At 44.8% G+C, this 27,592-nt stretch overlaps 1 protein-coding gene across 1 annotated transcript in view; it reads left to right on the top strand.

Moving 5' to 3' along the window:
• Lars2 (leucyl-tRNA synthetase 2, mitochondrial) overlaps positions 1 to 27,592 on the top strand; it is a 136,218-nt gene that overhangs the window by 54,540 nt on the left and 54,086 nt on the right. Inside the window, exons 7-9 of the mRNA XM_074059886.1 lie at positions 6,902 to 7,045; positions 20,214 to 20,321; positions 22,294 to 22,453. Of these exons, the coding sequence (XP_073915987.1) occupies positions 6,902 to 7,045; positions 20,214 to 20,321; positions 22,294 to 22,453 (412 nt within the window). The remainder of the gene's footprint in view (positions 1 to 6,901; positions 7,046 to 20,213; positions 20,322 to 22,293; positions 22,454 to 27,592) is intronic.

Here is a 27,592-nt window from a genome sequence, read left to right on the forward strand (position 1 = left end):
TCATGTGGTAACAATTTTATTCTACTCATTAATTAATGAGGATGATAAGACTAGTTCAAATGAAATTTCAAGGCAAAGAGATTTGTGGAGTCAGAGGACACAGAAGTGACTTGATGCAGAATCAAAGCTGGCCTAATTGTCCTGGGCCACACAGTGACCTTGCCTTTGGGGCCATCTTTTCTATGATTCAGAGGACATTTGGATGAGAATTATTTGCATACTCCCAGACAAAAATAATTTGCACTGATACAGTTTTCTACAAGTTAACCTCTCCCCAGACAGGGCTATGAAATAATTTAAACAATAGTAAGCAGGAGGTCAAACAAAAGTACACATCCCTAGAAAATCAGAAAATCCTTAGGAATATGGGCTTGTCCGACAATCCCTTTTGACACTAAAAGGACACTTGGCAATCCCTTTTGCCTGCTCCTAAATTTTGGATAATTTTTGAAGCTGTTATTCAATGTGAGAAGCAAACACCTGGGAAAGACAGCCAGACAAGCATGGATTTCTGTGCCTGTCAGCAGACTCAGAGGTGATTTTGCAGCCTAACAGATATCTAGGTGGATAGCAGTTATATCCAATGAGGCTTCTGTGTGGGAATCACCCAGGAAGGCAGGGAGGATATAATGAACCACAATCTGTATCCCAAGAGACAACCACATGTGTAAATATAAACCAGAGTTTTAAGGAATGAAAAATCAAAGCACAGGGTGCCATGCATGGCAGGAAAGAGCCAACAGCTCTGTGAAGAGCAGTTGTGTAGACATCAATAAGCTTGCCCAGTGTTGCTTGTCCTCGGTTGCCTGGTTACTGTTTGTTGTCTTCAGTGCACATAGGAAATGATGTGACATATTAATATAGTCGTGTAAACATTTCTCACATGGAGCGCTTATGTGTGCTATTTAATAGTCCTCTATAAGACACTTTGTTTTTGTGTTTATTAATCACATGTGTAAGTTGATTGTAACTTTCCATATAAAGACACTTGCTTCTTTCTCTCTGCACTCAGGCTTTGCTCATGCTGTCAATTCTACAGCACATCAAGCCCACTAGGAAAGCTAAACTGTCACTGTTGGATTAGATCCAGAGCCAGGCACATGCAGCATTTTTGTGATACTGGATTTGTTGATCCCGAGTTTATGTCCTGATGTAGTTGATGATTGAAGATGCCAGACCAGGAATTAAGAGTAAAGCAAGAACAAAGTTTAGTGAAAGGATAGCAAAGCACCCTGACGGGTGGGACTTAGTGAAAGAGCTAAGCTAAAGAAAGGCTGAAGTCTAGGAGATGATATAGGATGCTACCTGGCTAAGGTCTAACTATTCTTCCTTGAAATTACATTTGTGATTGATTGGCAGCTACTCAACTTCTCTTTAAATCCAACCACTTGTCCGTCTCTCTCCTTATCCATCTGGACATTCCAGGAGGGTCTGGTCAGCTCACACTGGCCTTGGAGCCCACTACCCACACTGTGTAGCTACATCTTATTACTTTAAAAGGCTTGTTATTTCTGACAAGCCCATTGTTTTCCCATACCTCTTTAGATACCTGCTTTTAAAGTGCCTCTCTCATCCAAAATGGACTCACCACTGTCATTGCTGCCCTTACATTAGGAGCTGAGAAACTTTTCTGAAGATGTTGGGGTTGCAGGGAGGATCCCATTGTACGTGCACAGTTGGTTTGTTGGCTGCAGGTCATCCTCTCTCTCCTCAGCTCCTCAGCTGCTCTCCAAATCAATGTTACATCTCTGGGGAATATGGGGATTATAATTGGACCCACCTGGATAAGCCAGGTTACTCTCCCCATCTCAAGATTCTTCACTCTGCCAGATGTGGTAGCACACATTTGCAATACCAGCACTTTGACGGCTGAGACAGGAGCATCATGAGTTGCAGGCTGGCCTGGGCAACTTAGTGAGATCCTGTCTCAAAGTGAAAAGGGCTAGGGTTACAGCTCAGAGGTGGAGTGCTCACTTGGCATGTTTGAGGCCCTGGGTTCATCCCTAGCACTGCAAAAAGAAAAAAAGAAAGAAAAAAGATCCTTCACCCAATCCTGTCTGTAAAGACCCTTTAGCTGTATGGCACATATTCACAGGTTTCAGGGGTTAGGATGTAAGACATCTTTGGGAGGCCATTACTCTGTCTCCCACAAGCCCTTCTCCTTACTTCATAGGCTCTCTGTGAGAACTATGCAGGAGGTGCTTGTGAAGGGTCTGGAATGCTGTCCAGAACAAGAGTGTGTGCTCAGTAAATAACTACTTGAGCACACCTGTGGGGTTACTTGCAGTCATTATGGTGTTTAAATTAGGAAAGTAGAAAGTAAAAAACAACATACCTAATGTTTCCGGGCTAATTCGCCTACAGGTATTAGGGAAGAATAAATTATTTTTTATTTAAAAAAAATTCAATGTTTCAACCAGGCACTGGTGGCTCACACCTATAATCCTAGGTACTTGGGCTGCTGAGATTGGGAGAATCAAGGTTTGAGGCTAGCCCAGACAAATAGCTCAAGAGACCCCCCCATCTCCAAAATAACCAGAGCAAAATGAACTGGAGGTGTGTCTCGAGTGGTAGAGCTCCTGCTTTGCAAGTGTGAAGCTCTGAGTTCAAATCCCAGTCCCACCAAAAAAAAGAAAAATTTTATATATATAGATATATATATCTATATATATATATCTATATATATATAATGTTCTGTTGCCAGTCATTGTTTAAATGTTGAAGTCACCATAAAATGTCATGATCGTAGGGAAAAAATCATAAATAGGATACAAAAGACGAATACTTGGAACGATGCTCGCTGCTCAAAGGTCAGAGTTAGTCCTGTTTTTTTCCAGGTTGATCTCTTTTTTATTGGATGACAACTTTCAAATTAGCTTTAAAATATAACACTGATGTTGGTATTTTCTTTCTATGTCTTTATATAAACTTGAAATTAATTTTAGAAAGTTAATTGACTTTAGAAAGTCCTTACCTAATATAGTTTACAAAGCATATTTGACCAAAAAACAACTCAAGTATAGTACTTTTCCTCTAACAATATTGTCGTAACTATTTAGTTTTGATAAGGTAGCCTCAGCCCTTAAATTGAGTTCTGCTGTAAGCTCTGTAGATGGACATTTAGGGAAGGGATCTGAGCAGAGCATTACTAAGCCTGCCGGAGGGTGGAAGTGTTTTGTTCCAAATGTGCACTGTCCACTGAATGTTCAGTTCTATTGCAAAAGGCATCTGCTCTTGTTCTCACAAAACAAAAATATTTTCAGCCATAAATGTGAACATAAAGACCTGTACTTGACACAACATTAATTCCACTCTCCAGTTTAAAAAACAAGTTTTATCGCATGGATTGTTATTAGAGAGAGAATTGACATTGCTTATTAAACTTGGACGTTCTAGACAACCAGAGAGCCCACTGATTTATTACTTTGTCTTTGGCTGTCTGCATGTCAGTAGCAGCTGGTGATAGTGCTGATTCACCCACCGAAGCTACGTGTGCACACTGCACACAAATGGGGACCTCTTCCCCTGTACCACCTGTGGCTTTGGAAGGCGATGACAGTAACAAATGGTAGCCTTGGGAATCCCCCCCTTCCCCAACTCAGCCCAGATTCAGGCCCATTCTGGATGGAATGGAACAAGTTGCATTGTGGGAGCTAGATAGAGCCTTGAATAATATCTGTGGTGTTCCTTAGTTAAGAATGCTTTTGTTGAGAAAGATGCAGATAGCGCATGAGAAAATCAATACCCTAAAATACGTACTTTCTCAGATTTCTGCACTTGAAGCTGCTTCACAGTAGACTCAAGAGGGGTCTTTGATAAGTGAAAAGCCAAGCTGGAGAAAGAAACAAGGAAAACAAAACATGCTGAGGGTGGGTGTGAGTTGGAAGGGCCTGACGTCTTGTGTGATGGGTGAGACCCAAGGAGGCCATGGCAGGAGGGATTCTTACAGAGAAGATGGTAATGATGAGAGGAGAGGAGGCCTAACTGGGGCGGCAGGCAGCACAACAGAGTGATGCTGCCCTGATAACCCCGGGGGAGCCTATAGATATCCACCCTCCACCCCTCCAGACACACCCCTTTAGGAGAGTAACAACAAAGAGAAGGGGCAAAAGACAAAAACCGTGGGGTAACCTGGGTTTTAGTGGTTCACACTGTAATCCTACCCAGTTGGGAGGCTGAGATCAGGAGGATCTGGTTTCAGCCAGACCAGCCAGGCAAAAAATTAGCAAGACCTCATCTCAATGAAAATAAAGCTAATCATGGTGGCATACACCTGTCATGCCAGTGACTGTGGGAAGTGTAGCATAGGAGGATGGAGATCCAGGTTGGCCTGGGCAACAAGCGAGACCCTATTTCAACTGGTAAAAGCTGGGCATAATGGTGCATGTTTGTCATCCCAGCTACGCAGGAAGCATAAGTAGAAGGATTGAGGCCCAGGCAGGCCTGGGTGTAAATGTGGGATAGTGTCTGAAAAACAGCCAAGTCGAAAAGGGCCGCAGGTGCTCAAGTGGTAGAGCACCTGACTAGCAAGTGCAAGGCCCTGAGTTCAAACCCCAGTACCACACAAACTATAAATGTATAAATCCAGTGTTTAGCCCCTGATTAACAGGAAGGTCCCTTACTTGGAAGAACTCATTCCATGAAGTTGTCAAATAAGCATTGTGAAGGAGTGGGTAAACTCCACTGAGTTCACTGTATTTGCAGGTGTTTTAATGTTTAGCATTGATTTAAGGCTGATTTCAAAATACAGATACAGGCAATATTTTACAAACAAGGCTAGGTAACTACAAAGGAATGCAGTGTCGGCTTCAGTGGTGAGAGACAACATAAATGTCAACCAGGAGAACAAATAGTAAAATTGTCCGGAAATTAAGTCCTATTTACCAAAACTGTTATTGCTTAAAAATCAGCGGCCGTCAGCATCTGTAGTCAGTGTGAAAATCCAGGAATGCTGGGTAGGGAAAGGCCCAGCTTCCAGGGCAGCTATAGGGTAGAGACAGCTCTGGGGGCTCTGGGCGGTGACGTCTATGGTGGAGGTGGACCACTGGGACGTGCCATTCATTTGAGGCATTATCCTTTGCTGATTTTCCTCTTCCTCCTCATCTTCAGGGGAAAACTGCTATTACACTTTTGTCTTTCATTCAGCACCCAGGGTTTATTTATGGGGTGTGCACCTCTTGGGAGCATGCTCTCCTCATTGCATTTAGTTACATGGAGCCTGGGGAATGCCAGGCTGTGTGGGAAATATCAGTAAGAAAATCAGGTCCTCTTTGGTTTGCAGTCTGCAATCTGCAGTTTGCTTCTCCCATCCCCTATGAGGTTCACAGGGGGCAGGAGGCACAAGTGGAGATAACAGGACTTTTTTCTGTCTTCTTCCCTTCTTTTATATTTAATACAGTTTTAGCTGTGTGGGGGTTTGTTTTTTTAATCTTTTTGTTTTTGTTTGTGTGGAGTTTTATTTGAGTGGAGGCTTGCCTCTTGAATCAACTAAGTAGCAAAACCGTATGTGGCCCCTTCTTTTTCCCTGTTACTTTAAGTGAAACCCCTCCCCGCCAGCTCCCTAATACTGGCAGTGACAATAGGTTAGTGAATCATTTTTGGTTCATTAACCTAAAGTTTTTAGATCCCAGGTGCTTTTGTCCATATTTTGTCTCTATATATTTATGAATTCAAGGCTTTGGGGCGCAGCCTTATTTTAGAGGAAATAAATGAGTCATTGTCTTTCCCACCCTGACTCTAGACTTCACTGCCACCCACAGCCCACCAGAAGGAAGTCAGAGTGCCTGTTATCAGTCAAACTCAGCCAAGAGGAGGATCTAACCTAACCCAGCCACAACACAGGAAGAAACAGGGTCTGGCGGGAAAAATGGACAATAGCTAGCACATCTCTTCCCAGAATTACTTATTAAAATGTTTCTTTGTGCTGGGGAATTGAACCCAGGGCCTTGTGTATGGCAAGCACACTGTCTGCCATAAAAATTTCAAAACCAACCTGTATCAAGTCAGGATATTTTAGTACCCACTTAAGATTTATCCAGTTTGTGTATGCTGTATATTAATTTAAACAGAAGTTTTTAAAAATTGCAAAAACAGCCATGCATGGTGGTACGTGGCTGTTATCCCAAGTACTTGGGAGGCAGAGGTAGGAGGATCAAGGTTCGAAGCTAGCCAGGACAAAAACTTGAAATCCTGAATGAAAAATAAGCTAAAAACAAAAAAACTGGGGGCATGGCTCAAGTGGTAGAGTGCTTGCCTAGCAAGCACAGGCCCTGGGTTCAAACTCCAGTGACCCAAGGAAAAAAAAAACCTGCAAAAAATAGTTTAGTTTCAGAGACCTGAGTTCCTGCCCTATCTGTGTCACTCACGTATAGGAGCTTAGGTGCATTGTCTAACTTCTCTATTCCTCAGCCTTTATCTGCAGTGAGGATGAGTGTGTACTTACTTCCGAAAGTGTTGTATAAAAAAGGGCCAACTTACCATGGAAACCAGTTTGTGGTAACCATTCAGTAAAAATTAGTAGTTTTATTAAAGTTTGTGTACTTATTTCCTCCTTGATAATCCCATTCTGCTAAATTCTAACATTTTGTCTTTTCCTCTATATACTAAAATTTCCAATACTGTAAGTTCATCTTTCATTCAAAAAGATAAGCAGAGTTGAGTTAGGCACATGCTTAAATGCTTCCTCCCCAAGTCTGTTCTAATGAGAAGCAAGAACAGAGGGAGGTGACACATTCTTTTGACAGCTGCTTGTGGCGTCTTGGCTAAGCAGCCCTCCAAGAGATGCCCTGAAGCCCCAGGCAATGGTGCTGCATTTAGACCCTGTTACAGGTAAGAAACTCAGTAGTGATCCTATGGAGGGCATTCACCCGATTGCATCTTTCTTTCTTACAATTTATAACAGGCCTTGGTTAACTGGGACCCGATGGATCAAACAGTGCTTGCCAATGAGCAGGTGGATGAACATGGCTGCTCATGGCGCTCGGGAGCAAAGGTGGAGCAGAAGTACCTGAGGCAGTGGTTCATTAAAACAACAGCTTATGCAAAGGTGAGTGTCAGCCTGGCAGTGCCCCAGCAGTGCCAGACATGTTGGCTCAGCAGCAGGGGTTTCTGGGAATTGGGGGCCCCCACTGCTGAGGGGAGCAGTAGACGGGCTCTCAGAGCCCTGAGTGCACCATCGTGAAGCAGAAGCAGAGGGCTCACAGTGCCTCTGTCTTAGAAGGTGACGGGTTTAGGTGTCAGTTTTACGTCAAGAATGGCACTTGGAGGTCCCACTGTAGGCCTCTGTTTGCTGAGGTCAAAAACATCCATATTTATGTCAGCAATTATGTGTTTCAGAAAAGTGTCCTCATCTGTGTGGCTCTGCTAAGACATCTAGAAAGATAGATTGTGAGTGGGTTGGACCAAGTGGTCTCTTAAGTGCCTTCTGACTTTGTCTCCATTCAGAGGTTCAAGGCAAAGCCAACACTTGAAAGCAGGGTTTGCTTATTAAGTCAGAGGCACCCGGGAAAATCATCCGTTCTGTGTACTCTGGAACGAGCCTGTGCAAGGAGTCTTGAGCATCCAAGTTTCCAAGTTCATCACCACAGTCCATCAGTTACTCCAACAAAATAGGGTACTGGTCCAAAAAAGGACTTTGGGTAGGCTCTATTACTCTTAAGTTCAGGGCCTCATACTTGCCAGGAGGGTGCTGTACTGCTTGAACCACACCCCTGGCCATTTCTATGTTGACTGATTTTGAGATAGAGCCTTGCTTTGTGCCCAGACCAGCCTGAACCAAGATCCTCCTATTTGTGCTTCCCCTCATAGCTGGGATGACAGACTGTGTCACCTCACCCACCCACTGATTGAGATGGGGTCTTGTGAACTTTTCTTGCCTGAACTGACCTTGAACCTCAATCCTTTTGATCTCTACCTCCTGAGTAGCCAGGATTACTGGCGTGAGCCACCACACCTGGCCTATACTGCAGTTCTTATATGCAGAGGAAGCACAAAGTTCTAAAGAACCTCTGATCACTATGAAACTTTGCCAAGTTAGAACTGTAGTACAGCAAATCCCAGCACCAGTGCTGCAGGGAAATATGACCTCCAGTTTTCTCCCTCAACAGACAGGTCTTCAGTGAAGCTCCTTTCCCATTATAATATATTCAGAATGCAGCTGAGACCGGCATGTGGATTTGGAAATGTGCTCGTTAGAACTCATTGACACAGTGCCTTGCTCCTTCTAAGCAGTGATGCTGGAGGCTGAATGAGAAGAAGAAAGCCCAGGGCATTGCTCTCTGTACTTCCTGGTCTGTGGAAGCCCCTCTGGTGCTAACAGTTGGGGGTCCACTGCATTGTAGAAGGATGCCAGGTCACCTCCCAGACCTACCTGTTAGATGATCCTCTAATAGGCGTTATTGGAAAGGTCACCCAATTAGCGATTTTGTTTTGACCTCTGCCTGTGTTGGAAATGTAATAACCTAACTGAAGAGACCATTATTCTTTAAATCATCAGCTGTGAATTTCAGCTGTTCAGCAGAAGTGGTTAGTTACCATGGTGACTTGCCGGGTTCTTGCTGAACTCTGGTGCAGATTTACTGAAAAAGCTGACTTAGGAGGTCAGCAACAAAAATCAAAAGAGGCAGAGCAAGAATCTGTGATGCCAGCTGAAAACAATTGTGGTGGTTCGAGACCAGAACAGAGACACCAGGGGGATGCAAGGTTCTGGGAGATCCTGGGGCAGCAGCCTAGCCAAGGATATGCAGTTGAGACACCCAGAAGGCCATGTATTAGAAATATGGATACCACCTCGGGACTGAGGACAACAAAATCAAAAAATACTTCCTTGAATAAAAATAGAAGCAAGCCTGAGAGGTTTAAAAGGAACTTCTAGAACACAATTCAAATAGCTAACAGGGGTCCAGCCTCCCTATAAGGTTCAACTACCATGTCCGACATGTTATAATGAAAAATTAGCAGACTTGCAAAGAAGCAGGAAATTGTGACCCATTATTTAGGGGAAAAAAAATCATCTGCTAGAAATAGACCCTAGGATGCCCTGATCAAAGCCAAATGTGAATGCCCTGGGACTTAGAGGAAAAGCTGGGGATAATGATGATGAGTAGACAGGTGGGGAAACTCAGGAGAGAGTGGAAACTCATCTTTAAAATGAACCATCCTGGGGCAGGGGCAGGCAGTGGCAGAGATCAGGAATATCACAATTTGAGGCCAACCCAGGCAAAAAGTTAGCAAGATCCCATCTCAACAAATAAGCCAGGCATGGTGTTTCACCACCTGTCATTCCAGCTACTAGAAAGATGTAGGTAGGAGGATGATGGTCTGAGACCGGCCTGGGCAAAAGTGTGAGACCCTATCTGAAAAATAACTAAAGCAAAAAAAGACCGGGGGCATGGTTCAAGTGGTACAGGACCTGCCTAGCAAGCACAAGGAGGAATTCAAATGTTAATATTGGGGAAAAAAAAAACAAAACTGAAACATAGACTAGAAAAGTATAGTATCTGAAATGGACAATTCAGTGTTTGGGCTGCAGAGAGCTAAGAATGAGGTACACCAGAAAGCTCGAGGGCAGCTCCCTGTGCCCCATCTCCAAATAGGGAGCAGCATGTGTAGTGGCCCTAAAACAAAGTGTATGATGAGTTTGAGAAGCTGAAGGAAGGATACTGTAGCTTAAACCGACAGCCACATGGGAGGTTCAGGATGGGCTGGAGAGGGCCAGGGCTAATCGAGCAAGGCGGTTTAGATATTAAGGAATTTGGGCTTTATAATGGGAACCATATGATATCATTAACATGTTGTAAGGCAGGGAATGCTGGGATCAGACTTGTGCTTTTATCACATCATCACAGAAAGGGTAAGGGTGGACGCAGAGACCAGCTTGAATGTTATTGCAGTGGTCCAAGCTTGCAGAACTCTGACTCAGGTGGGAGTAGTATCGAGAAGGGAGGAGGTAGTGGCAAAATCCGCAGGGTTGAGTGATATCCTGGATGAGAGTGTGTAGGCCATGGCAGCATTAAGGAATCCCCTGGCTTGAGCTCAGTGGGATGGGGAGCCCCAAGGAGACATAGTCCTGACATTTGGGAATTTCACATTGGCCATCAAAACAAGATAAGACATTTGCTTTAAAACCTGATATGATAGAACTAGTCTGGACTTAGCCATATAGATAAGGTTGAGATGTTGAGTTGATCAGTAATGTTTTCAGCTGCAAATAACTGAAAACCCAGGTTATGGTGGGTTAAACAAAGAAGCTATTTTTCTCACATAGCAAGGCCTAGTTGCTGGAACTGAACTAGTTAAAGGCTCTGACTTGGCATCTCAGTGGTTTTCTTTGCCTTTCTTTCCTGTCTGTGATCTTATGGTTGTAAGATGCTGCTGCAGCTCCAGACATCATGTCTCCATTCAAGACAGAAACAGAAGGGCTAATGAAAGTGACTTTTTATGTAGAAAGCGGTAACATTCCCAGAAGCCACCAGAAGAGTTCCACTGATGTTCTGTTAGCCCTAATTGTGTCCTGTGACCACCCCCAGCTTCAAGACAGAGTAAGAAAACAACTTGGGCTTTCTAGCTTCTGTAGGCAAGGTAGATGGGGGAAGAGAATGGGTAATGGGTGCAGGCATGGCCAGTGAGCTGGGCCATCACAGGTATCTTCAGAGCTTTGTTTTTGTGGCCTTGAGGGCTGCCTCTGACATGTGGCTGGTGGCTGGCTTGGGGTCACAGCTGTGTGGTGGAGCACTGTCCTTCACTTATCTTCCACATTTTAAAGGCAGTGCCCAATGTGAAAATCACAGGCAACTGTGGAATAAAAAATGCTGGACAGAGGCTGTCGTGTGATATACTTGACTTTTCTGCTCTTACCCCTGCCAGCAGTGCTCCTGGGCTGTTTGCTTTGTGCAACATGAATGTGGTTTCAGCCCCAGATTCTGTGACAGAGCAGGCTTCAACAGGGGAGTGTGGCCAGCACAAATCCATCTTGGCAGAGCTGTGTGGGCAGTGTCTCATGGGCAGCAGTGCTAAGGCATGCGTGGGGGAGGGGTAGACCAGAGCCTTCCACACAGAAGCCAAGGAATGCAACCGGTGGGCGCCGGGTGACAAGTTGTGGCAGACACAACTCTTGCTGAGATAGTTCTTCCAGACCTGTGGATTGGGTATCTGCAGGTACCTCCTGTGCCCTTATAGCCCCTGAGCCCCTGACATATGTGGTCTTTGGCAGGAAGATGGCATAACCATGAACAGGGTGCCACGTTAGCCTCACACTGGGTGGTAGTGGTGGTGTTGCAGTTTTCAGAGCCTCCTGGCACACTACCTTGAGGAGTGTTGCTCACCCTCCGTTTCCTGCCTGTCCCCTTACACCTTACTTACCCCAGCTGGCCATCCTCTGAGAAGGTGCTGCTGCCTCCTGCTGTACTGAGAGAGGGCTGAGGCTCGTACTGTCCCAGCAGCGATGCTGGATGTCTCTGCTGCCTGTCTGCTCTGTGTTCCTTTCTGCTCTTCCCCATGTCACTCAGTGCCAGATCAGCTCCGGGCCAGGTGCTAAGGATAAAGGTGAGAAACTGAGGTCGCTGCTTTTGTTTTTTTGTGTTGTTGTTTGGTGTACTGGAGTTTGAACTCAGGGCCTTGAACTTGAGCTTGTGAGGCAGGCCCTTTACCACTTGAGCCATGCTTGTAGCCCTGTTTTGCCTGGGGCCTGTCTCAGACTGTAATTCTACTGCCTAGCTGGTGTTACAGGTGTGCATCACCACGTCCAACTTGTTCATTGAAATTGGATCTCACTATTTTTTTGCCCCAACTAGTCTTGAACCACAGTCTGCACAATCTCCATCTCCCAAGTAGCTGGTGGTTATGCACTACCATGCCCGGCCCTAAGTTGCTACTTTTAAGGAGCTTAGAGGTAGGTGTAGGAGACTGTGGTAACTGGAGCGTCACAGCCCATGGAATCCCTTCATGTCAGGGAGAGGAAAGGAGGAGCCCTAGTCTGCCCAGTGGTCCCAAGACAACAAGGAGGCAGAGATGGACGTGCAGACTATCTGTGAGGGAGTGCTTGATTGCCTTCCAGGTGTACAGCAAGTGGACTTTTTGCTGGTGAGAAGCAGTCAGGCAGCACACCATCATGAAAGTAGCAGATTGGAGGTGATAATCTTCCTGTTCCTGCTCCCTCTGTGCCTTCCTCTCCTGATTCCACCTATAAACCTGTAGGGAAAATAGGTGCCTTCCTCTGAGTGATGGGGCTGCAGGGGGAGGAGGTGCCGGCAGAGAAGGGAATCCCTGCCTGGAGCTCAGTGAGGTGGTAGAGAAGACTGCAGCAGAGCCACTGAGAGGCAGTGATACCAGGTCCAGCCTCCACCGTGCCCCCCTGGCCACTTACGAGTCCCCTACACTGTGGACTCTCGTTCTAGTCTGAGGCTCTAGGTTGCTTATGCAAGCATTCGGCTGCTCCTGGAACAGGGCATGTTGCCTGCCCTCTGGTCCTGTGTCAGCACCAGAACACAGACTGGCTCACAGATAGTACCAGGAAGTGCCTCTCATAGTGGCACAAATGTTGTCCCTGACCCCCAGACTGCCTGGCAAAGGGGTTGGTCAGGGAGGCCCCACCCTGCCATCTCCCCAAGAAGGCTCCTGGGACACAGTGCTTCCTCCTGTGTGAATCCCTGGGCCTTCACAGACTGAGACGCATACACATAGGGTGTTGGCAGATGAGGTAAAGTGACTGAGAACCAAGAGGAGCAAGGGAGAAATGTCTGACAAATTGCCAAGCTCTCTGTGGGGCTCTGAGAATGCGGGCCAGATCTGGGATGTAATGATGGAAATGGCTGGGTTTACTCACTGGGGGATTTTCTCCTAAAATCCCTGTGCCTCTGAAGCTCTTGCTACATTCATCCCTACCATGCCCTCTGGTCGATCCAGGCCAAGGGTGGCCTAAGGTTCTCCCCCTTTAAAAAATATTTTATTGGTCGGGCATGGTGGGGCACACCTCTAATCCCAGCACTCAGGAGGCTAACACAAGAGGATCAAGAGCTTCAGGCCAGCCTGGGCTACATAGCAAGACCCTATCTGAAAAAATGAAAAATAAAACAATTGACTGTTGGTTACTGAGTTATAGAAGCAGAGCCCACATTAGCGAGCTCTGGACCCCTGAACTCTCAGACCACCCTCAGAGCACCCTCATAGAACTGCACCTCTGCTTGGATTCCCCTGGGCCCCACCCTCTCTCCTTTCAGAAATGGCATACCCTCACCCCTACCCCCACCCCAGCTCCCTGATCCATTTGGATTCCCTGCAAATTAACTGCTAAATTCTGCTCCTTCTTACCTAACATCTCCCACTTGTGCCTGCTTGCACGGCCTCTCCAGGCTCTTCTCTCTGGGGCCGTTCCAAGTTGAGCCTTGTTCTTCTCCATCTCCATCCTGTACTCTTAGCCTTTCTCAGGTGATTGTTGCCCTTGTGACAGTGCTGGGGTAGAAGGAAAAGGGTGGGAGGTGGGTGATGTTAGGCAAGAGACAGTCCCCAGCCCCTCAGAAGTCCCTCTGGGACAGGCCAAGGGGACAGAGGCTGAAGGAAAGTAAGGACTCGAGGTTGGCAGTGCCCTGCCCAGCAAGAGGCTGCCAGAGAGGGAGTAGGTTCTTGACTAACAGCTGGACAACAACTGGTGGGAAGGTGAGGCTGAGGGAGGAGGGCTGGCTGGCACCCCAGACCCTGGCAGAGCTTCTGTCCAGAAAGGTTCACAACGGTGGGAGCAGGGCTGGGCCCAGCTCCAGCATTTACAAACCTGTAGTGTTTTTCCATGAAAAAAGCAATACAGGCAATCCGGCCTCCTCCCTGGATGCAGGACCTTCCTGCCCACCTCCGAATGTCAGCATGCAGCCTCCATTAGGTCAGTTCTCTAGGACTGATCATTCCCTTCCCCTTGGTTCTTGCTTCTTACCCACACTGTACCATCACTCCCTGTCAGGGAAATAAAGACAGCCATGCCCCCACACTGCTCCAGAGCAGACAAGAACAAAGGAGACATTCTGAGGGGGCACAGCCTTCAGTAGCACTTGGGGCAGCAGTCTTCTGTTTCCAGGAGGGGAGGAATAAGTCAATAATGAACTTCTTAGGGCATGTTGACAAAAAAACAGAACATACATTTGATCAGGAAAAAAAAAGCAAAACAATACAATATAGCTGACTTTGAAACCCTGAGCACCCTTTCTGGACTCATAGCCAGGTTCTTTGTGGCAAATGGGCCTCCTTCCTTCCCAAAGGGTTGGCCTGGACTCCCCCGAAAGAAAGAATGATTAGCCCTTGTTGAGGGGCCTCAGTTTGCGTGGAGGGTGGCGACTCCCTGGTGATCCTCTTTACTTTAGTGAGTCATTTGAATTTTAAAGCTAGAAGAAACTTGAGGTCACACTGAGCTCAGGGTCCCCCATACTTGTTAATCCCTGCCCTCATCTGATACCCCTCATTCCTGCTTTTATTGCTGCTTGAAATTACAAAATCACTGCGTTGTCTAAAAACAGATAGAATACAAGGATTGGGAGTTAAAGGCGTGGCTCAAGTGGTGGAGAAGTTGCCTCGCCGTCCTGAGGCCCTAGGTTTGATCCCCAGCATTGCAAAAAGTAAAATAAGATAAGATAAAATGAAATAACAAGATGCTGGTTTCTCAGCAAAGGAGCATTTCTGAGAACCATGTGTAGGCAGTAGTCAGCATGTGCAGGAAGGTTGGGCCTTAGTGAGCTAGGAGCCCCAGGCACAGATGTCAGAGTAAGGGAAGTGGGGACTGGAGGGTTTCTGGTTTGTTCTGTTGACCACTCGGAGCTAGAGCTATGGTGTGCAGCCCTTTATTCTCTCCTCGGCGTAGGTGCCTATCACGCAGGGCCTTCTGAACCCAGCTGCTTAGACAGTAGTGACACCGGGCCAGTATGTCATTAGAATACACACCAGTGCTTTCTCCAGAGTAAGTATTGTCACAGGAAGGGACAGTTCTCCTCAGTGTCACCCCCTTCCTCTCTCTATTTTGCTTGCTATTTCAGGATAACCAGCTTTGAGTGTCAGAATTGCTTAATATACAGAATTAATCCTTTCTGGAGCTGTAATGAGTTGAGAACTCAGGTAAAATGTGCTCAGGCAGTTCTAAAAGAGTATTTTAACTATGCGATCTTAACTATGTAAAAATTTATGCATAAGCACACACACTGGCACCACACTTTATCCATCTTAACAGATGATTAGTTTTAAATGTAATTGTCCACTAAGAGAAAAAGAAAAATGTGTTGGCAGACTGGTTCAAGTGGTAGAGCCTCCCAAGCCCTGTGTTCAAACCCCAGTACTACCAAAAAAAAAAAAAATCTGATATGATGTAACAGATTTCAAATGGATCAAAGTCTGACACTTTTTAAATGATATATAATACATATATCTCTAAGAAGAGACTCATCTGAGTCTCTGGAGTAGCTCATGTGGCAAAGTACCTGCTTAGCAAGTGTGATGGCCCTGGGTTCAAGTCCCAGTACCGCCAAAAAAAAAAAAAGGAAAATGCTGTTGATCAATTGTAAGACACCATTGATTGAAAGACATGTCCCAAGTTCAGAGTTTGTGGGGAAAAAATGTGTATCTTAGATAAGTATAGTGTTACATACTATAATCCCAGCACTCAGGAGGCTAAGGCAGGAGAATCTTGAGTTTGAGGCCACCTGGGCTACATAGTGAGTTTGAGGCTGGCATAGAGACTGTCTCAAAAAACAAAACAACAACAAAAAAAAACCATAATAACAACAACAACAACGAATGACTGCATCTTAGAATCAGTGGGAGATGGGCTATATTTAGGATGGACAGATAGAGAATGAAGTATTCTAAACTGACTACCATTATTGATAATAAAACAACCTGATGCTAGGCTTATGCTATCAATTATTTACACATCTTCTTTAGACCTGAGTGTCTTGGAGTGTTTAATTCCAACTTAAAGGTAATGAACAGCGTGTCCTCTAGGACTGTGGTCACCATTTGGTTTTCATGATTAGACCAGGACTCACCTTTCCCGGAAAGCATAGCCCAGTGCCACAGGTATAGTGCTTCTCTGCGGGTTGCAGTCACAGTCAGTCCAGGGGTGGAGAGTGATAGAGGTGGTCCTGTGGGGCCAGCGGTAGTTCATTGCAAGAGCTGGGTTTGATCCCTAGCACCACAGAAAAAGAAATCATCCCATTGAGCACATACCGTGCCATTGGCAGAGTTTAGCTTCTGTCACCCACATTCTTGGAGTGTGCTGGTGACATTTCAGAACCCGCAGTCACCGTCTCTTGGGATTAGAATGGTTCTGCTGCTGGCAGGGTGGGATTACTGGACTCAGAATGGCCCTAGTTACCGCACAGATGTGGTGAGACTGACCAACCCCAGAGCTTCCCGAAATCCTTTTTTTTTTCTTTTTTTGATGATATTGGGGTTTGAACTCAGGGCCTTGTACTTGCTAGGCAGGTACTCTACCACTTAAGACATGCCCCAAGCCCCTTTTTGCTTTAGTTATGTTTCATATAGGCCATTCTCATACCACAGTTCTCCTACCTATCCCTCTCGTGGAACTTGGATTACAGACATGCACTATCATACCTGGCTTGTTGATTGAGACTAGGTTTTTACTAACTTTTTGTCTAGGCTGATCCAGAACCACAATTCTTTTGATCTCTGCCTTCCAAGTAGCTGGGATTACAGATGTGAGTCACCATATCCAGCCCTTTATTTTGTTTTTTGGTCAGTCTCACTAACTTTTCCAGGGCTGGCCTTGAACTCTCTGTCCTCTGTTTCCACGTCCCAAGTAGCTAGGATCTGATACCACTATACCTAGTTTTGGGTTCTTTTACTCTTCTTCTCATACAAGGCAATGTGGTCCCTGATGGTCGTACCCAGAAAACCCATCCTTCCTAGCATCATTGATAATATTGCATGTGTAAATTCCTTTTGTTTTTGCAACAAGGTCTTGCTATGTATTGGGACCCTCCTGCCTTAGCCTCGAAAGTGCTGGGATTACAGGTGTGCACCACCACACCTGGCCTTGTTAAGTTCCTTTTATTTGGAGCTATTTTATGTCCCTCTTTTTCCCATAGCTGAGATGCACACCTGATGTATGTGAGCCGGTTGGTGCCTCTCTTCCTCTTGCCCCTGCAACCCCACAAATCCATACTTTGTTGGCAAGTCCTGTATCCTCAGCAGGGCAGCAGGGTGCCTTCCTCAGAGCTGATTGCTTTCCTGCGGGGTTAACAACCATCACTGGCATTGAGACTCCTGAGTAGCACAATTGTATTTGTAAATAAATGTTTTGCATTGAAATGCCACAGCAAATGGATATTACTAGAAAATACTTACATTTTAAAGAGAGGTTAAGGTAGGTCTGTCATAGAGAGGCTTTGCTATATTTGTGTTATGTCTTCTCTAAATTCAAACAAGGCAGAGGTTGTGCCAAATGAAGTTTTTTTATAATGCATAAATCTTCACACACAACTTCATGTCATAGAGCAGGAGAGATAGCTGAGGTGTGAATGAAAGTTTATTGCTCTAGAATATTCTAGAGGGAAATTCTAGAATTTTAAACATCTAACTGCCTTCAGAAGTGGTTTTCCTTTCTTCAAACTCAAATATGCACCATCTTTAAAGTGATTGTATTGAAATGATTCCACAAAGAAAAATAAAGAAACCTGCCAGTCAGAATATGTTTTAGAAAAAGTATATACAAATTCTAATTAAAAAAGAATTGCTAATCAAATCACACTGATTCAGAAGTATTCTAAGTGTTAAGTTTTTTAAAAGCATCTGCTTAATTAGAAGTCGTCACTAAGTCTTGTCTCTTCTGTTGTAAATCTGGGCCCAGCTCGCAGGGCTTTTGTCCCTCAACTCTGTCCTTAGTATCTAATAAATCTTGTTTGGAAACATCTGTGCTGTTCTGTTTGCCCAAGCACCTTCTTCCCAGGTCTCCTGAAGTGGATTGTGATTTTAAACCAGTTCCAGAGTTCTTACTGTGGTCACATTACAACTGTTCTTTAGCTGTCCAGTTCCTTTCTTGGGAAGTGTAGATTTATTCTTAGCCTTTTTTTTTTTTTTGCTTTGAAGAGAGCACCAGATTGGCCATGTTATAGTTAATCCTCTTTTTATCTCCAGCTTTTTAGTTTTAATCTTTCTCTTTCTTATTCCTGATTACGTTGTGTCTTACGAAAGCCCTTTTGACTGGATAGTGCTTCAGTCCACCTCTTACTGGTTCATGTTCTTAAACACTGGCTCGTACTCAGGTTTATTATGTGCAACCATGGCATTTGTTCTCAGGAGATCTTGGTCCTGGTGCTCCAAATGGAAGACTCTAAGCAGAGCACCTGGATGGGGTGAAGTAGAATAGCTTTTTTGAGGGAAGGGGAGTCACATGAGGGCAGGGAAGAAGAAGGGCCCAAGTCTCTTGGTAGGTCGTTTTTTATACCACCTTGAACTTGGAGGTGGGGTGACAATTTGTCATCACCTGGCTTCTCTCACCTGAGGGCTAGGGGGAGGAGCCCTTGAGCCAAGATGGTGAGCAGCCCCAGACTATCCTTAACGTAGCCTGCCTCACAATTTAAACCATCTTCATTCAAGTGGCATACTAGAAAGCAACAGTGCTGTCTTTTCGGAACTATACTAGCAAAAATGACTATGAGGCCCCTTTGCCAACCAAGTACTTCTCCCCATGCTAAGAAAAAAACACAGGGAAATGTCACAGTGTTATTTCAGATGAGTTAATGTAGTACTTCCTTGTAAAAAGTGATTAGTATTACTTTCTGATTTCTGCATTTGGAAGAGGCTGTCTTTAGTTTACACAGAGACACCTGAAAACTAAGAACAGTGGTCCTGGAACAATAAAAAAAATCTGAACAATTTGTTATCTTGAATCTGCTGCTCACTAGTTGAGTAAATTTAGGGAAATCACATGACTTTTTCGAGGGTGTTTTTCCCGTGTAAAATGAGGGAAGTTGAATAAATTAATGGTTTCCAAATGGTACCAAGCCTGGGGTGTCCGTGGGGAGGGGCAAGAGCCAGGAGAAAGGTGTATTCTTTCAACTCTGACACGTTGGGTTCCTCAGATCTTATTTGAAAAGAGATTTCACAGCACTTTTTAAAAAATCTAAAAACCAGCTGTTTCCTCGAATTTTTGGATTCTCTAAGCCTGTAGGATATCTATAAATTGGGGTTGGTCAGGATGGGGAGGAGAGGCACTGCCAACTCTGCCTGCCAAGTATAAGAACATGAAATGAGATCAGTACTGACTCAGGACAGTGTAATTGCAGCACTCCCAAAATCTCAACAAAACCCCCCAAACAAAAACAGTTTTGTAGTGTGAACAACTGTAGCCCTGTGGCTACCCACATGTTCTTGTTCTGGTGGAGCTGGGTCTGGGCCAGCTTGGAGAAAGGAGAGGATGTTGGAGAGTGGGTAGTGGCTTCTCAAATCCTGCTTATCAAAATGCAGCCATGGATAATGTGTTGATTACGCAGCCAGACTCAGGAGAGTTTTGGGTAGCTCAAGATGTTGGCTTCATTTGGTCAATTTTTAAAATGCCTTTTGGTTTTTAAAAATATTTGTAGATTTGCTTGGGTCCTAAGTAGGCATCTTTTTAAGATTAGCATATGAAAACATCCACATTTCAACCTTTTTGAATCTTTTGTCCTCATCTCCATCTGAATATTTTTAGCAAAGCACCTCCACCTGAAGTTTTCCAGCCTTGACAAGTCAATCAAGAAGAAAAAACACAATGAGAGTTTCTGTAGGAGTGGCTCAGTAATGCAGGAGGAGGATAGATGGGATGTGAGTGCTGTCAGAATGAAACCCAGTCCACTCGAATTTTCTGGGGCAGGAAACAGTCAAGGATGGAGCCAGTCTGCAGATCAGGAACTTCTTTCTCTAGTTCCCAGACTGCAGGAAAGGATGTATGAGACACAGTCAGAGATGTGAATTATGATCTTTCTTTGCTTCTTTTTTTTTTTGTCCATGAAACCTCAGAATGAAGAAATTGGCCAGACACATGTCACTGAATTGAGTTGTGATCAGTGTATCATTTCTGACCTTTGTTGGCCTCCTCCGACTCGGGCACCTGAATGAAGGGAGGGTAAAATCCTGAATCTCCTTTAGTGTCCTCACTTTTCCTACCTTAACCAGCCCCAAAGTTTTTGCTCTCTCTTAACTAAGCTCCTTGCTTCCACTTCTCCGTTCTCTCATTCCCACAGGCCATGAAAGACGCACTGGCGGACCTTCCAGAGTGGTATGGCATAAAGGGCATGCAGGCCCACTGGATCGGGGACTGTGTGGGCTGCCACCTGGACTTCACATTAAAGGTGATCAAGCAGTAGCATCTCCAGCAACTCCTGCTCACACATCTCCTTCTGCATTTTGGAGTTCATTGATTGAATAAACCAGCAACTTGGCCTCCACTGTGGCACTGCCCAATAGAAAGTCATTGATGGCAAGCCATCAGTTTTAAATTTTAAATTTTCTAGTAGCCACATATTTTTAGTGCAAAGAAACAGGTGACGGTAATTTTAATAACATTCTATTTAACCCTTTTTATCTAAAATATTAACATTTCAAGATGGCATCAATAAAAAAGATTATAAATTCACGTCTTAGTCCAGTCTTCAAAATCCACCATATTCTATTCTTACAGCACATAAAGCCACACTTTATGGGCACCGTGGGCATGTAGTGCCTTTGGCTATCCAGTGCAGAGGGCACACAGAGGGTATCCTGGGGGCCCACAAACTCCCTGAAATTGTGTGCAAAATGTTGCTGTGGGCATTTTCCTGAACGGTGGGTTCGTAGCTCTCACTGTATTCTTGGAAGGGTACATGTTACAAAGCTAACTTCATTTTTAAACTAAACAAACTTAGAATTGTTAAGGATTGGTGACCTGCTGTGGAAACACTGCTGAAAGGTCACAACTTAAGGCTACCTATTTCTAAAGGTGCCTGTAATATTTTTCTTTGTTTCTACTGACAGAGAGTTGTTCTGTGTTTTCTTACCTGGGTGTCCTCTTGTATCCTGCACATTTCTCCTTCTCTAATCCAGACTTTGTGCTCCATTCATTTTACTCCAAACCCTGCCTTCACCTTTGTGCCCATCAAAACCTTTGGGAGGAGGAAGCAGCAGCCAAGAAACAAGATTGGCCTATCTTTCTAGACTCTTTCCCACTGACAATCATACCTGGTGTCTGCAAGCACCTGTCACTCACCATTGAGTTTGTAATTCCCCTTCACCAAGTGATCCAAGCTCATACCAGCTGCATCCTGGACCAGGCTTTCCCTCTCACTGCTTTCCTGGGAAGATAGCAGGTGTTCTCAAATTCGGTCCAGTGTGACTTTGATGCAAACTTGCAAGGCCTTCTCTGCAGAAGGGTCTGTGCATTAGCTCGAGACTGGTTCCCATGATAAGGGCCTTTGCTTCTCAACCAGGATGGAGAATGTGGATCTCTGAGCCTCTGGGCTCCTGGGCATAGAATATCTTCTAAACTCTCTCCAGGGCCCAACATTTCATTATGGAGGTGTTTTCATATCCAATCCTGGACACACCTGAAAATGAGAATGGGGCACACACTGTCTCTGGAGAGGGAATATTTTCATCCTGTAGGGCAGTGTATGCTGTTCCTCTCTGGCCCCAAGCCTGGCTCTGCAGCTAACACATAATTGGCACTCAGCACTCACCTGTGTCAGTGTGACTGAGTCAATGGAGGAAGAAAGTAGTGCCTATGTCCTTTATGTCCGTCTGTCCCATAACTGGCACTCAGTTGATGTGTAATGTGTTCCTCTTCCTTAAAAGGCATTGAAACCAGTTCTAGGACATAATTATGTGCTATCTTTCTCTCTTCAAAACACTCACAACCTCAGTAACTTTTTCTGGTTAGAAAAATGAGATTTTTATTTTTTTTGTTTTTTTCTATACACTTAAAGGAAAGTTCAGCTCTTTTTTCCCTCAGGCCAAAAATAAAATAACACTGACAGTGATTTTTGATTGAACGAAAGACCCAAGAGCCAAGAGAACCAGGAAGCTGGTTTTTCAATTTGAGACCCTCAACGTGCCTGGTGGTGGGCCCTGGAGGAGGGAGTCTCACAGAGGAACTTTATTTCTCTTCACCCCTACTGTTCTCTGCACTTGCCAGGCCCTGTCTCATTCCCCCCTCCCCTCCCTTGTCCTGAGGTCAGGAAGAGTCACCACTGTTTGGCAGGGAGGGAAGAGCCAGGGGGTGTGGCTGAGGAACCACACTGCCCAAAGGAAAGACTGAGACATGAAATGACTCTTGTTTCCTCCCACCAGGTCGAAGGACAAGACACAGGAGAAAAGCTGATGGCATACACAGCCACCCCTGAGGCCATTTACGGCACCTCCCATGTGGCCATCTCTTCCAGCCACAGACTCCTGCATGGGCACAGCTCTCTGAAGGACACCTTTCGGAAGTCCCTTGTCCCTGGTGAAGGTGAGCTGGCATGTGGAAGTGCACATGGTGGGATCACTGCCTTATGGTGGTTCTCCCTTGTGCACTATCTTATCTGTTCTTTACCTTAGGTTTTTGGGTTTTTTTATAATTTTTTCTTCTAACATAGGATGTAAAAGAGCTCTGGATACATTAGTTGTTTGACTCTGATTTCACAGTGAGTTACTAGCTGTCTGCACCTGGAACTCTGGCTAAAAGCCCACTTCTTTCCCTTGTAGTATAATCTCAACTGAAAGCTCTTTTCTGATAGGAAGAGAATCTTCCCCTTAATTGATCATCCCTCAAATGAAACTGTACTCAAAGACTGAAAGAGACTATAGGGAGGCCATTGAGAATAAGAGAAAACTTTCCCGATAGCTTCATTTTATTATTTAAAAAAATTTAGCCACACTCCAGTGGAGCACACCTATAATCCTAGCTACATGAGAGGCTGAGATCAGGAGGATGAAGGTTCAAGGCCAGCTCGGGCAAATAGTTTGTGAGACCCCCATCTCCAAAATAATCAGAGCAAAATGGACTGGAGGTGTGGCTCAAGTGATACAGCACCTGCTTTGCAAGAGTGAAGCCCTGTGTTCAAACCCCAGGCCTGCTCTGACTGGATCTTCTGCTTTCCAGTCTGGAGGAATGGCTTAAGTGGTAGAACTCTCACCTAACAAGCCTAAGGCCCTAAATTTAAACCTCAGCATCACAAAAATAGATAAATAAATAAATCTGCTTTGTGACTGGATCAATTCTACCTGGAATTAGCGTGTCTTGTTGTTTGGTCAATAAAGAGTTGGGGAGTACTTGTGCACTTGTGGAGATTCAGTGGTTGCAAGCAATAGAATGCATCTCTGGCTGACTCATGGGAAAGAGGAGCATGTTGGAAGGCTGGGGGAACAGTGAAAGGCCAGTCTGGAAGAAGACTTGAACTGGGAGAGGGGGGCGCAGCAGTAGGGACTAGCAACAAATACCCAGAGCAAACCAGCAGTAAATCTCTCATTCCACCTCCAGTGCTTGGAGGACTTGGTTCAAGGTTCCCATGTTGAGGGCTGGAATGGCTCAAGTTGTAGAGCGCCTGCCTAATAAGCGTGAGTCCTGGAGTTCAAGCATCAATACTGCCAAAAAACACAAGTTTCCCATTGAGGGAAAAGTGTCTGATTGGTGTGACTGGGGCCCCTACTCTTTCCTTGGCCAAGAGAAGACCAGATACCTTCTCTAATTAAACACGAGAATGCAACCGTTGAGGGAGGGATAGCTCTCCAAAGCCAACTCAGGAGGCTCTTAGCTAAGGAAGGGGCTGTTAGGATATGGCTTAGGCAGGCAAAAGGAAGTCCCTTACCAGTTAGAAATTGGCCTCTGGAGCAATTTAAATAGCTCTACAGAAATCTCACCCTTATTCTTTCATCATACTTTTTTTATTTTGTTGGCAGAACTGGGGCTTGAACTCAGGACCTTGTGCTTTATACAGGAGCTCTACCATTTGAGCTACACCCCCAGCCCTCATGCTTATTCTTTCTCATGGACTATAAACGTTTACCCAAGTACACAATCTGAATTATTGGCGTATGAAATAACAGGTATTATTTGACTAACAAAGCTGACATCTTTTAAATAAACAGAATGAAATGTTTCCTGGTATCAGATTGGAGGATTGGACGGTGGCTTTGCAATTTACCTCTGCTTAAGTCACCTAATTGCTTCCTGAGAGCCTGCTGAGTGCCAGGGAGCACCCAGAGCTTCCTCAGTCCTAATGGTAATGCCTCTGGGGGTCAGGCCGAGGACAAGGCAGGCATCCTTGCTTTCTTTCATCTGGTTTTGTTATATATTAAAATATAGAAAAGATTCTTTTGAGTTAAAATTTCATCATGTGCTTTCTCTCTCAGGTTTATTTTCTCTACTTACTCAAAAGAAAAATCAGGTTCTTTTCAGCTGTTTAAAGGAAAAACTCCTTTACCCTCCTAAGAAATTTGAGATTCCTTAAGGGCTGTGATGATCAAATAATATCTAAAATTGAAAAACTATAAAATGCAAACATCTAGCCCTTACATATTTTCTTATGGTTCATTCAGGGGTACAAATTAAAATGAGGTAATTTTAATAGGAGATTAATGGGCTAATAAATTATAAAAGGCTGAGTTCCTGAGCTAAAAGACACTATACATTCAAAAGCTTTTTCATATGTAACAAATTAAGAAAATATTTTAAGATATGCAAACAGTAGTATTTTTATGACCACTTGGGCATTGACACACCTGACTGGCCTAGTCATTTCATTTTGGCAAATTAAGTGCCAACTGTAATGTTCGATTTGAAATGGATCTTAGCTACTTACCCTCTTTTTAATAGTCTCTGAAATAATTCTAAATGGAACATTACACTTGGCACTAAAATTTTCCAATCCTAATTTTCAGAGTGGAAATATACTTTTAGCAGATGTCAATTTATTCAAAGTCTCTAGATTAATTAGCACTTTAAGACCATGTGATACTAGTCACATAAGGCCAGTGTGCAGTATAATGCAGTTTTACCAAATGATAAACTAAAGTTACCCTAGGAATATGGGTTTATTCCTCCTGTAGCCTTTGGGGTTACATTTTAGCCCTGAATGTCAGGTCACTGCTGTCATTTATCGTCACTGACTGGCTTTTTTTCCCCTTGACAATCAGATTTTTAGAGGGATAGTAATATTGTCCACTGAGGGGCCTGGGCATTGCACTTTTATAGGAGTTTAAATTCTCAAACACAAGTTCCTGCTGTTGCAGAGGTATTTCTGCATATTGACTCCTGATTAGTCACAAGAGGACCAAAAATCTGATCCCAGGACTGGGGATGTATCTCAGTGGTAGAGTACTTGCCTAGCATATATACAATGCCCTGGGTTCAATCCCCATCAACACAAAAAATAAATAAAAGAATTGTCAGGCACCAGCGGCTCACACCTGTAATCCTAGCTACATGGAAGGCTGAGATTTGGGTGATCACAATTCAAGGCCAGCCTGGGCAAATAGTTCACAAAGCCCCGTCTCCAAAATAACCAGAGAAAAATGAACTAGAGGTGTGGCTCAAGCCACCACCAGGTGTTGAGGATCCTTGTTCTAAGCTTAGATGGAAATCAAAGGCAGACTTGAGCCGCAAAGGTCAGAAAAGTTTTATTTGCAGAGAAGAGAAAGGAAAGGCCGCATGGGGTCATGCAGCAGGACCGGTGGTCCCCTGGGTCAGGTTGGAAATCAGGTTTTATAGCCTTTTTTATTGCCTGAGGGTGGAGATTTTGGCATGGATGGATGGTCTCCTTCTTGAGAAGGAGAAGGGGCATTCCACACACCCCCCACCCCCCACCCCCCCCACCCCGGCTAATTGACACCTTTTGGGAATACATGGACCTCCCGCAGTCCACCCTTCAAGTCTCCCCTCTCAATGATCACCCTAACTACTGTTAGGAATAGGGATGAAGTCTATTCAGTGACTGATTCCTGCTTGAAAGGGGGTGATGAAGGGGCCCATGGTGTTGCGGCTGACCACGAGAGAGGGGTTGCTGGGGGACTGTGATAGTAGGTTGTTTTTATTTCCATCAGGAGCATCTATAGTTTAGTGGATTCTAGGCGAGAGGAAACAAACTTGACAAGTGAGTTTAAAATGTAAGACTCAAGCACAAGTAAGAGAGTAATGGCAAATATAGGCCCCAGAAAGGGTAGGAACCGTGTCTTTCAGATGATTGGGAATGCCAGGGACAGTGGAGATGGTGTTTTATTCCTAGTGCCCTAGAAAGTCCCTGAGTTAGTTTTGCCTTATTGTAGGCCCGTTATCACTTTGAAGGCTTTTAAGGAGACTGAAGCAAGGGATTATTTCTGTGATTGGAACTCGGACTACCTCCCTAGCATGTTCTGTGCTGTAAGGAAAGGCCTCTACCAATCCAGCAAATGTGTCCACCAATACTAACAGTAGTTTTCATTTTGGTCCCCCTGGCATATGGGTAAAGTCTAATTGTCAGTCTTTCCTGGGGTAGGTCCCCTGCCTCTGTGCCCCTGGCACCTGGAGTCTTTTATTAGTGGGACTGTTTTTTGGCACGTTTCACATCCCTGTACAACTTGTTGGGTGGTGTCCCTTAATTTAGTCCCCCTAAACATTTTGTTGACCAAAACAAAGTATTGTCTAAGTCCAAATGATAAAGTTGGTGGAGGGTCTTAAGAATTTTCCATTAGAGTGCCTCAGGGAGCCATAGCTTTCCTTCAGGGGACACCCACTAGCCCCAGTGATCCAACTGGTACTCTTGGTCTGAGGCTTATTTACTTTTCTCTGACTGATTTTGTGGTCTATCTGGGGCAAGGAGAGTCCCCTCCCAGAGGAGAGGGCCAGCTGTATATTCCTGCATGGCTGCCCATTTAGCTGCCTTGTCAGCCATCTTGTTTCCCTTTGCTGTCTTACCTTCCCCTTTTTGGTGACCTGTACAGTGAATCACCAAGACCTCTTTAGGCAATAGAACAGCATCTAGGAAGGTTAGTATGTCATGAGCATGTCTAATGGGAGATCCCATCGTACTCAGCATTCCCCTTTCCTTCCAGATGGCTGCATGAGCATGCAGGATCAGGAAGGCATACTTAGAGTCTGTTTTAGGGCTGCTGTTAGAACCACTAATTCTGTCAGTTGAGCACTTGTATTAGGAGGAAGAGGACCTGATTTAAGGATGTCAAATTCTGTCACATCTGCAAACTCTGCATGTCTGACACCATTTTTGACAAAGTAGCTGCTGTCAGTGTATGGGGATACCAAGAGGGATCCTTGAGATGAATTAGGACTGGGACTGCCGTTTGTGCCCGACCCATGGTATGTCCATCTGTCCACACCATGGGGTCTACTTGTTCCTCTATCAGGGGCAAGCAAAAGTACTCCCCTGGGGGGTAAAAGGGGCTGTACCCCCAATTTAGATAGAACGTCTTGCCCTAGCATAGGAGTACAGGTTTCTGGGACAATTAAAAAGGGGTGAAGGAAGTGGAAATCTCCCCAGGAGCAGGCTAGAGACTGGGTGAAATACGCTCTGGGGGCTCTCCTAATATGCCCTGAGCAGTAATTTTCTTGGAGGACCTAGGTCCAGGAGAGAAAGCAATAGCTGAGATGCTGGCTCAAGTATCAATAAGGAGGCTG

The sequence above is a fragment of the Castor canadensis genome, chromosome 17 (genome assembly GCF_047511655.1).
Source record: "Castor canadensis chromosome 17, mCasCan1.hap1v2, whole genome shotgun sequence".
Lineage (NCBI taxonomy): Eukaryota > Metazoa > Chordata > Mammalia > Rodentia > Castoridae > Castor > Castor canadensis.